At 45.6% G+C, this 13645-nt stretch overlaps 1 protein-coding gene across 1 annotated transcript in view; it reads right to left on the bottom strand.

The window, feature by feature from the left end:
- Positions 1 to 7998: 7998 nt before the first annotated feature.
- Positions 7999 to 13645, bottom strand: part of Myt1 (myelin transcription factor 1) — a 74288-nt gene continuing 68641 nt past the window's right edge. The window contains exons 21-23 of the mRNA XM_090352679.1: positions 12977 to 13080; positions 9742 to 9885; positions 7999 to 9343 (exon numbers count right to left, since the gene is read on the bottom strand). Coding sequence (XP_090208805.1) covers positions 9203 to 9343; positions 9742 to 9885; positions 12977 to 13080 — 389 coding nt within the window. The 3' untranslated portion in view covers positions 7999 to 9202. The remainder of the gene's footprint in view (positions 9344 to 9741; positions 9886 to 12976; positions 13081 to 13645) is intronic.

Genomic DNA, 13645 nt, shown 5'->3' with positions numbered 1-13645 from the left:
GTGGTGCTGAGGCTCAAGTGGTAGAGCTCTAGCCTTGAGAAAGTCCAAGGACAGTGCTCAGGCCCTGACATCAAGCCCAGGACTGGAAAAAAAAATAGTTTTTAGGTGCCGGGAGTTTGGCCTAGTAGTAGAGTGCTTGCCTAGCATGCACAAAGACCCGGGTTCAATTCCTTGGTACCACATACATAATTGTCAAAAACTGGAAGCAACAAGAATACCCTTCATTTATGTAGATGAATAATAAAACATTGTACAATTGAATCAATAGGGTATTGGCCAGTAATTTAAAAAATATTAAGATATTCTTCTAGAAAATACATAGGAGAAACCTCAAGTATCTTTTACTAAATGAAAGATTCCACTATGAAAAGGCTATATATTGTATGATCCCAAGGACATTATGGAAAAATAAAAACTGTAGAAATAGTAAAAAGAAAACATTTAGTAATTTCCAAAGACTGGGGGAGGATGAACAGGTAGAATACAGAAAAAAATTTAGGGCTGTGAAATCATTCTGCGTTAACAGTGGACATTCATTACACATTTGTCAAACTCCACAGGAGTGGGTGTGTAACTCAGTAGTGGAACATTTGCATGGTCTTAGGTTCCATACCTATCACAGAGAGAGAGAGAGAGAGAGAGAGAGAGAGAGAGAGAGAGAGAGAGAGAGAGAGAGAGAGAGAGAGAGAGAGAGAGAGAGAGACAGAGAGACAGAGAGACAGAGACAGAGACAGACAGAGAGAGACAGAGACAGACAGAGAGAGACAGAGAGACAGAGAGAGAGAACGTTCAGTACCAAGAAGAAACTCTAAGCTAAACTGGAATTTAGTGCGATGTGATATCTCAATATCATGCATCAATTGTTACAATGCATATCAATGTAAACAATAACAGGAGAGAAGTGTATGCAAAAGACAAGGGAAGGTAATAGAACTGTGCTATATGCTCAAATTTTCTGTAAACTAAATTACACTTGAAAATGTATTTCTCTGTGTGAATACACCAGTACTGGGGCTTGAATACAGGGCCTGAGTGCTGTCCCTTAGGTTTTGCTCTCAATGATGCTACTCTACCAGTTGAGACACAGCTCCGTTTCTGGTTTTCTGGTGGTTGATTGGAGATAAAAGTTTCATGGACTTTCCTGCCCAGGCTGGCTTTGAACCTCCATCCTCAAATCTCAGCCTCCTGAGTAGCTACGATTACAGGTGTGAGCCACTGGGACCTGACAGTTTATTACTTTTTGAAAAGTAATATAAGCTCTGCAGCAGGTTAAAGGATGTTTTTCAGGCAGAAAGCAAATGATACCAGATGGAAATCTAGATCTGCACAAAAGGATGAATGGGACTGGAATGGCATAAATACAAGTACGTAAGACAATTTTCTTAGTGGATCTTTGCTCTGGCTAGGCACCTACTCCATACCTTGTTGACCATTGTATTGTAGTAGTTCTATGATGGGTAAGTTTTGCTTTTGCAATTACAATAATTGTCAAAATAATTTTTGTCCTCAAGAGTTTCACATTTTTCTTAAGGAGAAGCCCCTTGTCTTCACACTAGTAGCTGCCATGGCTTTGTCCTGCTCAGGATTTGATGGGCACTGAAGAAGACACATCAGGGTTGGGTACAGAGAGCCAGGGAAACAACAAGCACGATAGATGATGTACCAGAGGCTCTCCCCCTGGTACAAGTGCCCCTTTTACAAAGGAAGGTGGCCCTTTGGGTAACCACTCCATAGTCTCAGCCCTCTTCCTTGCACCATTCATCTGACATCATCTGTAGCTGCTTTCAGCTTCAGCTCTCAATATTCTGGGCCTCTGAGATACTTGCTAGGTGCTGGTGACTTGTGCCTGTAATCCTAGCTACTCAAGAGGCTGAGATCTGAGGATCATGGTTCAAAGATAGCCCAGGCAGAAAAGTCTGTGAGACTTTTCTCTCCACCTAACCAGCAGAAAACCGGAAGTGGAGCTGTGATTCAAAGTGATAGAGTGCTAGCCTTGAACAAAAAGTTCAGTGACACATCTCAAGCCTTGAGTTCAAGCCCCCTGATGGACCAAAATAAAAACAAAAAGCAAAACAACAACAAAATCCCAAACCACTGCTCAGTTGTGTTAGTGGTACTGTGGTGGAAGTGGGCAATAGACTTTTAGGGAAGGACATCACATGTGATCTAGGAAGGGTCAGTACTGGGCAGATGATGACAAGATGTTGACCTTGGCCACAAGGTGTCAGCATTACACAGCTGCTGTTAGGAGAAGATGCTGAACTATGTCAAAATTACATTCTGAACTAGAAAGGAAAGAAAAGTAGATTTTCTTAAAGGGAAAATAGTAGCTCTTCCTTATGCCAGAAATGAGAGAATAGCAGGTTGTAGACAGGTGCCACATCCTCTATGCTATTCATACCACAGTTACAGCATGGTGATGTTCAATAGAAAATATTGGTGAGCTCAAATGTACTCATTGACGTAAACAGTAAGGGTTTCTTTAAAATATTCTCTCATCTTAAACTGTTAATAAAACATTAGCAATACATGGACACTAGAAAGGGGCCTGAAAATTTCACCTTGAATAAAAAGCTACCTATGTCTGTCTCTACACAGCCTGCTGACCCAGGGTCAAAAGTAGTGTCAGAACAGGGCCCACAGGCCCCTGTGGTGGATTGGCCCTGACACATTTCTATCTCAGTGATACTGTTGTCAACAACAGAAGCTCAAGATGCCCTCTAACACACACACACACACACACACACACACACACACACACACACACACACACACACATACAGTCCTACTGCCCACTCACTGTTCACTGTCATTTGTGAACTGTGAGAGAGAAACACAAAGGAAGTGTCACCTAGCAGAATTGGGGGCCATGCCAGAAACTGCTACTTGAAAGTAGTAGCCAACCTGACCTGATTAAGGAGAGGTGATTGCTCCAGATCAGTCCACTCTCTCGGCACCAGATGGGTGCCAGTCAGTCTTGTGGTTGCAGACAGGACTGCCTTGACCGGTACTCTAAACCCAGGGGAAGCTGTGGTCACACATCAAGTGGTTGGCACCCAACAGGGGTGGACCTCAGCTGAATGTGGCAGCTGGCAGAAATGGAAAACGCAGAGTTAAGCCACTGTACAAATGACAGAGGTGGCGAGTGACTTTTGGGCTACTGTCTTTATGTGGTGATAGGTATTGGGAGAGGCATCTAGCTACCAGGTCTCATGAATCAAGGTCTAAATTGGCTCCCCTGAGGCAAACCAGTATGCTAAAATGTCTGGAAAGTGATGTAATGTATAGGTCCTCTTCCCTATCCAGTGCCCACCAAGACATCCCCAGTGATTGAAAACTGGCCCTGGAACAATCCTCCTGCCCACCCCACCTCCCTTGATCTCTCCATTTACTGAATACCATGTGTTATTTGCCTACAAGGAAGATCTTGTTATAGATATGGGAATCCGGTGATAATATGATGGAACCTGAGCCTCAAGTACTTCAGGCAAACAATAAGCAAGAAGGTAAGTTGGCAACATCACTCCATTGCTCATACCTTAGCATTTTTGTATCTCATATGAAGTCAGGTTATAATGACACCTACTCGCTCCTTCATGAGGCAGTCCTCTTAGCCACACAATCTTCCTTCCTCATATTTGCATTTCTGCTCCTTCCCTGGAGAACTATAAAATTTCCCTCAGGTTCAGTGTAAATCCCCTCAGAGAGCATCTACTGACCACCTTCATTTCCATCCCTGCTGTCTCTGTAGTTCCTCTTACCACACATATCATTCTCCAGATGAACCAGAGAGTCGGGATTCACATCAAAGAAGCTCCCACGTTTCTGGCCAGCCCATCCTGTGCTGGGGACAGGTCAGAGAAGCCCCCAAGACAATGGCATAAGGCTGCCCCTCCCCCCACACACCTGATACCCTCTGTGTCTCAGAGACATCAGCCTCAGAGATGAGTAAAAGAGGGCCAGAATGTAGGCTAGAGGACCTTCCCAGGAATACCAAGGGGTAGCTGCCAGGAGGCATAAATCAAAACAGAAGAAATATCAGGCTTCACACTGTAGACACTGAGAAGAAGGCAGGGTAGCAGCCAGAGGAAGGGTTTAGGATGAGCCCAGCAACCTGGAGAACAGTTCTGCGAAGTCAGGAGCCCCGTGTTGGCCCCAGGTTCTACAATCATGGAAAAGGGGGCTCTGTGTGCTCTACTGCTTTATCTTTAAACTGAGGTTCTTGTCAAAGCCCAAATTCCTTACAGCCAAACTGTCATATCAATTACGGCTCCTCCTCACAGAAGGAGCAAAGGGGCATAGCAACATGGTGCAGAGCTTATAACTCCTAGGGAGTGTTGTCAACCTGTGTTGCAGGGTCCACAATCAGCTGACAGAAACCCCTCCATACTTGTGCCTGTAGCAGTCATTAAGGGGCACTCAGTCTCATCTAAGCCTGAGGTACCGATGAAGACCAATCTGGGCCTGACCACTTCCTTCTATAAAAGGAGAAAGTACTGTATCTGTGAAATTGGAACACAAGTATATCCAGTTGAAGAAAGCACATATATCTGGTTTTTCATCTCCCAAAATCCAGCTAAATGACAGCTTCCAAAGCATAAATTGTTAGGAACAGGAACATAGATGAGGGCACACTGATGCAAGATAAATGGCCCAAGAGACCCAAAATACTGAAATTTAGACAAAGGACAGGAAGCTCAGAACCAACACAATCCACCCACCATCTACCCAGAACCCCTGTGAACTGGCAGTAAAAGATTCTTCTGGAGATGGGTAAGTTAAAAAAAAATCAAGTAGGAAGTATTTTCAGGAGCCAGAAGATATCCTAATCCTAAGAGATGGTAGAGATGACAGAAGCTATCCCTTTTGTCTCTGGAAAACACCCCAAGCCTCATTCTGTGGAAAGGATCCCAGAGCAAGGGTCTTCAGGCTGGGAGAGAAAGCCTAGCTGAGGGAGGATGTCCCCACTAAGGAGAAGAGAGCATCTTCTGAGTGGTGAGCAGCTTGTGCCACTACCACATGTGGAAATAACATCAGAGGAATAGCCTTGGTCCCACCTTCCTGAGGCTGGATGCACTATTGTGCTCTCTCTGTTCTGTCACATGTAACTCAAGGCCTGCCAAGTCCAGTTGACTTACCCTAAGAATCCCAGGGTAGTATGATAAATGAAGGATGAGTATTATCTGAAGGGGCTAAGTATTTTGGGACCCTATATTCAGGCTCTCAGAACCTCAGAATCCTAAAGCTGAAGTAACAAAGCAAGGAAAACCTAAAAATTGTGTAGGGTCAAAGTAGACTCCTTAAATTTGAGGTTCTTTAAAGATCAGGATTTCTCCACCCTAGCATTCTTGGTACATGCCGTTCCTCCCTAGGAATTATCCCTATGCTATGCTGTCAGCCACACCCTCAAACAGTGTCTCCCTTAGAAGTCTTGGTAGATTCCACATTAATCAACTCTCTTCAGGTATCCCTGATCACAGTGCTGCAAGCCCTCACCTGCTATGGGGGTTCCACCATGGCCAACCCTGGGCCTGGAGCCTCTGAGTGTGGCATTCTTCTTGTCTGAAGCCCTTGAGTTAGCCAGATCAGAACTCAATTTGGGGCCTAACTGCCCTTGTTTTCAGCTGTCCACCAGTCCCCTGCTTGTGGGTAGAGATCTCTACTGGGCTATATTATAGCCCCCACATCCCTGTTCCAACCTCCCTAGTCCTCCATGCTTTCTAACTACACACCCAAATGCAGCTGAGACCTAATCTCCAGGGTTTTTCTACCATCTACATGTTTGCGGTTCTTTAGACCATTTGGGAATTCCATAGAGACTAAAGACAGATCAATATGTTCTCAGACCCCAGCAGAGCTCACTAATCATGAAGACCAACACATACCAACACATTTGCTTTCATATGAATCAGTAGTTCTTCATCATTATCCTTTGGAATTGTGTGGAAGCCTTTGTTGTTGTTGTTTTTGGCATAACTGGGGATTGAACTTGGGGCCTCACACTTGATAGGCAGGTACTCTACCCCTTGAGCCATGTGTCCAACACATGGAATCCTTTTTTGTCAGTCTTGGGGCTAGAACTCTGGGCCTGGGCTGGAATCCTTTTAAGTAAACCCTATATCCATGCCCATGTGCCATTAGGAAGAAACTTTGGTTTGAGGGGCCTGAGGTAGTTGGCTTCTCTGATGTGTAGTGTTTCAAGGTCTTAATGGACTAGAGGCCAGACAACCCACCAAAAGGAAAAGAAGCAAAGACTGTACACAGGTATGAGGCAGGAGTAAAGAGAAAAGGCCCCCAACTAGCTGTCCTCACGTGGAGATGGAGAATGGCCATTCCAAGGGTATCTTATTCCTCTACAGTCCTGGCCTTGGTTACTTACCTTTCGCAGACAGCCACAGTGAGTCCAGGTAGCTTTCGCTTTCCCCCTACTTCTATCTCCCACCTCTCTGTCTAGCTACTCTACCCCTAGAATGAGTCTCCCCTGCTTATAGCAGAGGAAAATCAGCCTTCTCCATATTATGGCCCATATCTCAGTACCCACCAGGCCAATATGAGCAGTTACAACTCCTGGCCATTAGTTCTGTCTCCACTGGGGCCTCAGCAAAAAGGCTCTTCCTCATGGATGTGCAATTTCTGCATGACCCACCAGTACGATCTGGCACTAGGCCCAGACACTCTAGACAGTGAGCCCGCTCAGTGTCCTTGTCTGTGTCTGACAGGAGCAGAAGCTGGAAACACAGCCCAGAGTTTCTAAGAATTTATCAGGGAAGATGGATCATTTGTCTTCATATAAGAGGAGACTCCGAATCTGCCTCCAGGTCTAGATTCATCTGGGAGTTGGAAGAGTCCATGACTTCAGTTCAGAATGAATGTGATTTGAAGACTCAAATGCAAATCTGACTCTGTCCACCTGACAAAAAATTATGATGACAGTAAAAGTGCTTCTGCAATACCAAAACTAACACACATGAGCTAAAAGATAAAATAAAACAAAAGGAAGTCATTACCTCTCACACTGGGAAATCCAAGTGTAGACTCCCTCCGGGAATGGCTGAATTCAGTAGCTTTGAAGAAGTTATCATAAATCTTGGTCTTTCCCTTCCACTTTGTTTCCCAGCTCTCCCTCCCTCCAGAATGTCTGAATTCTCATCTACTCAAGACTAGGAGAGATGGCATGGCCACACCAATTGTATAAGACCCATACAGGGAAATTATTTTCTCCTTGACCCTAAAGAAAACTCCTAGGAAGTATTGTGATTTGCACATGCCTGGCTTTATGGAAAGGGCTAAAATACAATGACTTAGCCCTAACAGAACCACACCTGGGATTAGGTAGCTCCAGAAGAAATGTTGGCTGAAGCAGTCCAGGAGGTTCCACATATAGAATCAGGGATGGAAGAGCTCTACTCATAAGGGACCACCCACCCAGCACTCCCAGTGGACAAGGAACAGAGAAGCGTCCTCCCTACAGACCACAGTACCAATTCACAGTCAGATTTTATTAGGAAATCACCCTCCAAACACACCACAAAGTGCTGTGGGTCCAACGCATTTCCTGAGGAATGAGGGTCACAGTATTGGAGCGTCAGGGGCCCGGACAGCGCAGCCTGAGTCTCAATGACTCCGTGGAGCTGACTGCGGCCAGCACTCTCTCACAGCAACATGACTCAGCCATAAGAACCACCACAAACGCGACACAAGAAACACACCAGAGCACATACATCTGCTCTACACTTAAATAATAATAAATACAGAATTCTGCTTGCTGTTATTGGCCTGAAATAACGGAACCCAAAAGGGAAAATAAAACCATAACATCTTTCTCTCCATTTGACCAAGGGGGAAAAAAATCCCCAAATTATCAAAATTCCTCAGTTACAAAATAGTTTTTAAAAATTCCATTATTAAAAGAATAAATAACAAAATATATAAAAATAACTCGATTGCATCAAAATTATAACTAGAAGTTATCAAGATTTTGTGGCCTATCTTATAGTCGTTTTTGCTTTGATTTTACTTATTTTGCTCTTATGGTGCCCTAGTGTGGAGTCAATTTGAGACAGTATAAAATTAATAAATAAAAAAGGTTAAATAAATAGCAAATGTTAACATAAGAATATGAATATAAATACATCCTGACAAAATTAAATAATTTACAGAATAATTAAGCTAACTACTTTCAGTGTTTTCCAGGAAGTGCAACTTCTCTACTTTTAAATACTAATTCGAAATTGCTGTCACAATCGACTTGGACTCTATTTACACAGTAGGAACATTGTGTTTTTAACATTTTAAATTAAAATTTACCTTTTTTTCCCTCATCTTGAATGGATCAAAAAAGAAGTGAAACCTTGGTGATCTCCCACTAGAAATTTACTTCCTGACATTACTGTCTCCACCTTGGTCACCTTGGGCCCAGAGATGTGCTCAGCCATAAGCCAAATCAAGTGGCAGTAATGGGCCAGGGGCCTGGGTAGAGGTGAGGAAGCCAGACTCCTAGCCAAAGTCCTGGCCTGGAGCCCAAACCCAGGGACTTAAAGGCTGAAGCCAGAGAGATCTGTGAAGTCTCTGGGCACCAGCTGCCCACAATCAGAGGCTGTTTTTAGGGACCTCTGGTTTAAAATCCCTTGACCTGACTAGGCCATAACGTTTTTCAACTGTTTGGACTGTTGTCTGGAAGGCCTGTTCCTAGCTTCACCTCTTAAGCAGAGTGTTGCCCACCCTTGACACAAAGCTGAATTAAATAAAAAGAGAAAACACAGCACATGGACCTTGCTGAGCACAAACACATGGCCCAGGTATGTCTTCCAGGTGAGATTCCCACCTGCTGAGCCCATGGCTACCCTCCCAGCCTCAACAGACAAAGGAATACTGTGGCTGCAAACTCCAAAACTTCCCTGAGAACCTTGTCCGTGAGCTTCCACTGGAGATTTTGAGCTGTTCTTCAGATTTCTTTCAGAAAACAAAAATAAATCACTTTGTAACACTTCGGTACCCCAGGCACTCGAGTGGGAGGTGTTGGCCTGAGCCTGGTGGGGGCATCATGAGAGACACTGATTTCCAGGTGCCCCTTTGGATAAATTCACTGAACGCTGCACAGGGGCTGCCAACGTGGACTGACAACTAGAAGTCACCAAAAGTCAGGTGCTCTTATTGTGAGGAGTAGGGTGGGAGCTGTGAGCGCTGGAGCACCCAGCAGTGCCTAGACCTGGATGCCCCTCACAGCCTGCTTGATGGTCTCCAGGAGGCCCTTGTTCTCGGGGTTCTGGTAGCAGTCCTGGTTGGAGTACATGTCAGTGAGGGTGCTCACATAGGCGTCAAAATTCTGTTCGCATATTGGCTCCTAAAGGATAGAACCAGGTTAGCAAGCCCTGTGTGTACAGTAGCCTCCAGGAAGCAGAAACCAGTAAGGAAGCTTCAACCTCAGTCCCCACACTAGCCAAAAAAAAAAAAAACAGGCCAGCAAGGCAGCACAGCAGCCATGGCTATGGAAACACAAGTGTTTCTGTCTGCAGTGATCTTGGCCATAATGACCTTTTGCCACCAGAACCACACTCTGCTCCAGGTTTATAAGCTAGTCAAGGCCAGTTGGAAAGCAGAGAAAACCCACAAAGGGCACATGACCCTTCTGTTAGGTCCCAGAAGCAGAAGGCCCCGGAACATCCTGCCTCCCTGCCCTCCAAAGCATCCTTGGGGTCACTACCAGCTTTGCTGCAATGCCAGCAGGCTGCTGTTACCTACCATGTGAGGAAGGCGGACATTGGCAAGACTTTGGATGAGGGCCTGACTCAGCCCAGACAGCTCCAGAAACAGAGCTTCATTCTGCTCTTCAATGAGCTTGTTCTCCTCCTCAATGTTCTTCAGGTTCCTCTCCATGGAAGAAATCTGCATCAAAGGGATGAGAAGTACTGCCTGGCCCTTGGCCTGCCGGGCACATACTGACCACACCCTACATCTCTCTGAGAGAAGATAGGTCCAGCAGGTGGGACAGAGGTAGGAACTCTCTACCCTGTGGGATTCCATAGCTAGAGACGGAGCAGTCAGTGCCCTGCTTCCTAAATGGATGAAACAAAGGCCCTCCAGAAACAGCATGAGTCCAAGGAAATGGGTACAGATATGTGGTATGCTGATTGTGCCAAGGGTTATAGGAGGCCTCATCTATCCTTAGAGTATGATGAGGACACAGACTCTTGGGCATTCTGAACTCAATATCAATCCATATCAATTGTGTTTTACTTCATTAAGCTCCTTATTCCTGTTTGTAGCTTGATGGGAGTAGCATTCCTTTCTATGTGGGTGTCAAGGTGCCTCTGCCTCTGAGTCTTTCCATCTCTCAAATGATAGCAAATGTATCTCAAAACACTACCTCCCCCAAGCCTCTGGACACAGCTTCTCCAGGTCTCAGCCCAACTGTACATTCCCAAGGAGTTCTGGGGAAAAAAGGAGAGGAGGTGCTGAGCTCAAGTGAAGGCAATATGTATGTGGTACTACACAGCAAGAGCAAACTCTTGGTGAGCTGCAGGAGGGACCAAGTACTCTCCTACCTTGTGTGACAAACATGTGACTATGAAGGACTACGTTGGCACAAACCTGCTTTCTCTTCACCTTGGTCCTTCTAGACCTAGCATGAGACTTCCTCAGAGGGATGGCAAAGGACTTCCAAGGGATTCTAATGAAAGGCAACAATCTGTCTTGTGTGGTGTGTGGTGTCTGGTATGTGGTATGTAGTGTGTGTGTGTGTGTGTGTGTGTGTGTGTACACGCACACGTGTACAGGTACTAAGGCTTGAACTCAGCTTCTGGGCACTGTCCTTGAGCTTTTTGCCCAAGGCTAGAACTTTACCACTTGAACAACAGCTTCTTTTGATGATTAATTAGGGATAAGAGTATCCCTGGTTTTCCTGCCTGGGTTAGCTTTGAACTATGACTCCCAGGTCTCAGCCTCCTGAGTAACTAGGATTACAGGTATGAACAAACAGCATCCAGTTAAAATCTGTCTTTTAAAGGTATGTTTTAGAGAGTGAGGGAAGGGGTAACATTTTCCAAAAAGAAATATACTCTTCTTATGTAACTGTAACCCCTTTGTACATGTATAATAACAATTTAAAAATAAAATAAAAGGTATGTTTTGTTCTATTTTGTCTTGGTTTTTGTTCTGTGATGTCATTTCCTATGTTGCCCAGGCTGAACTTGAACTTACAGGCTCCCATGATCCGCTTGCCTCAGCCTCCTGAAAGCTGAGACGATAAGTGTGCACCCCCATGCCTGACTCTTAAAGGTGGATTTGGAGAAATAATAGGCACTCTCCCAAGGACCAGAGATTGGGAAGATCCAGGAAAGGAGTCCCTATTCCTCCTATCCTAAGTGACTTAGGGACACCACATCAACATAAAGAAGATGGCGAAACCCCATCTGAAGCTCCAGTTGCTAGTAATTAATCATCATGCCAGAAGATAAATAAGCTGTGGAGCTGGAACATGTCATATATCTGCTCCATCCCCTTTGATCTAGAAGGGCCTTCACCCCCACTCCCTAGGAAGACTGGCCTGTTATTTGTCCGTTGGCTTCTGTAGCTACTCAGAAACATTCCTTCCATGTCACCAGCTCTACTTTGGCCCCACTGAGCATCCAGGGAGTGAGGCACATTCTTGTTTTTGAAATGAAAATGCTTTTTACTCTAATTACAAGTGTTCATTTGGGGAAAACAGAGAAATAAGACTCACTCATCTAAGAAATATGTAACAGTGTCACAGAACAACAGCTGTACTCAGCAATGCTCAAACTAAAAACTTCCCCCAGAGAAGTGAGTCCTTGAGCAGCAATCAAGTAGAAAAACACCTACTCTTATCTCTACTCCAGTAAGGAACAAATGGGAACAAATGGCTCTGTGTTGGTCCAGGCCAGGCACCACCAGCATCAACTGTGAAAACTGAGAGGCCGCGTACCAGTGGCTCACTCCTGTAATCCTAGCTACTCAGGAGGCTGAGATCTTAGGACTGCAGTTCAATACCAGCCCAGGCATGAAAGTTCATGAGACACTTATCTCCAATTAACCACCAGAAAACTGGAAGTGGTGCTGTGGCTCAAGGGGTAAAGCAACAGCCTTGAGCTGAAGAGCTCAGGGACAGCACCCAGGCCCAGAGTTCAAACTCTATGACTGACCAAAACAAAACAAAAATCTAAGGAAACTGAGCCTGGCATGGTAGCTAAATGCCTGTAATCCTAACTACTTAGAAGGCTAAAGTTCTGAGGATTGCAGTTCAAAGCCAGTCTGGGCAAGAAACTCTGTGAGATTCTTATCACCAATAAACTACTCAGGAAAGCTGAAAGTGGAGCACTAGCCGCGAGCATAAAGAAGCTCAGGAACAGTGCCCAGGTCCTCAATTCAAGCCCCAGGACTGGTTGAACAACAATATATTTTTTTTTTGCCAGTCCTGGGCCTGAGCACTGTCCTTGGGCTTTCTCAAGGCTAGAACTCTACCAGTTGAGCCTCAGTACCACTTTTGGCTTTTTTTTTCCTATGTATGTGGTACTGAGGAATCAAACCCGGGTCTTAGTGCATGTTAGGCAAGCACTCTACCACTAGGCCGAACTCCCGGGCCCCAAAACAACAATGATTTTAAAAACTAAGGAGACTAGGGAGTAGACAGGATTGTTAAGGTTAGTACTAGTGGAGTTCCACTCCTCATCCCAATGGAACTAACTCAAGAGAATGACCAACTCTAACAGATCAGGACCCCCGAGGAGTGAGATTCTACCCAAACCAACACAGAACAGGTGGGCAGCCCACCAGCACACGTTGAGTCCTGTGTGATGGGCACTGCACTGTCAGGCAGCTTAGTCCCAACCACACTGGTGGCATCACACAGTCATCCCTTGGATGACCATCTCTCAGTCCCAACCACACTAATGCATGCACAAGAGCCAGGATGGCTCTCGCTAGAAAGACAGAGCCAAGTATGGCCAGTTCCACCCACCTGGGACTGCAGCTGCACCATAGCAGCCTCCATCTCAGAGTTGGACTCATTCAGATCTCGGATCTCCTGGTTCAGCTGCTTAATCTCCTCGTCATTCTCCAGCACTGCCAGAAAGAAAACTTGGTTTTATCTGATCTTAAGCCCAGATCAGCAAGTAAGATGTAGAGGAACTTCTTTCAAGGGGCAAGGAGAGGCCACTCTGCAGCTAAGGCTCACCCACCTGGCCCCAGATGAACTCTGGGACTCGGGTGCTGGGTAACATCTGTGGAACCCTACGATAAGGCCTGTATGCCCCCTGGCGTGGGCCACTGGTGGGGACACAGGTCTCTTTGGAGACCTTCCTTGCTTTGCTTGAGGTGTGTCCAGAAATGCAATCTCTATACTAGATGAGGCACACTCTCCAGAAACTCATTGGCATGACTTCTGGTACTACCAGCAGGCTCTCATGCCAAAAGTAACCAAATGTGAAGCCAGTGCTGCCATGACCATTGATCAAAGGTTCCAGGTCCAGGTGTTGAGGGCTTCAGGGCCAAGGCTGGCAGGGCCAAGTCCTTGCATCAACTCATGCAAGGACTGTCTCCACACATTCCCCCAGAAGACCTTGACCTCCCCAACCCCTTTCCATCCAGTACAAAAAGGGCTGGTGAGGAGGGACATCCCGAAAGGGTA

The sequence above is a fragment of the Megascapheus bottae genome, chromosome 18 (genome assembly GCF_031878675.1).
Source record: "Megascapheus bottae isolate mThoBot1 chromosome 18, mThoBot2.hap1, whole genome shotgun sequence".
In the NCBI taxonomy this organism is placed as follows: Eukaryota; Metazoa; Chordata; class Mammalia; order Rodentia; family Geomyidae; genus Megascapheus; species Megascapheus bottae.
This window is presented reverse-complemented; position numbering and strand designations above follow the sequence as displayed.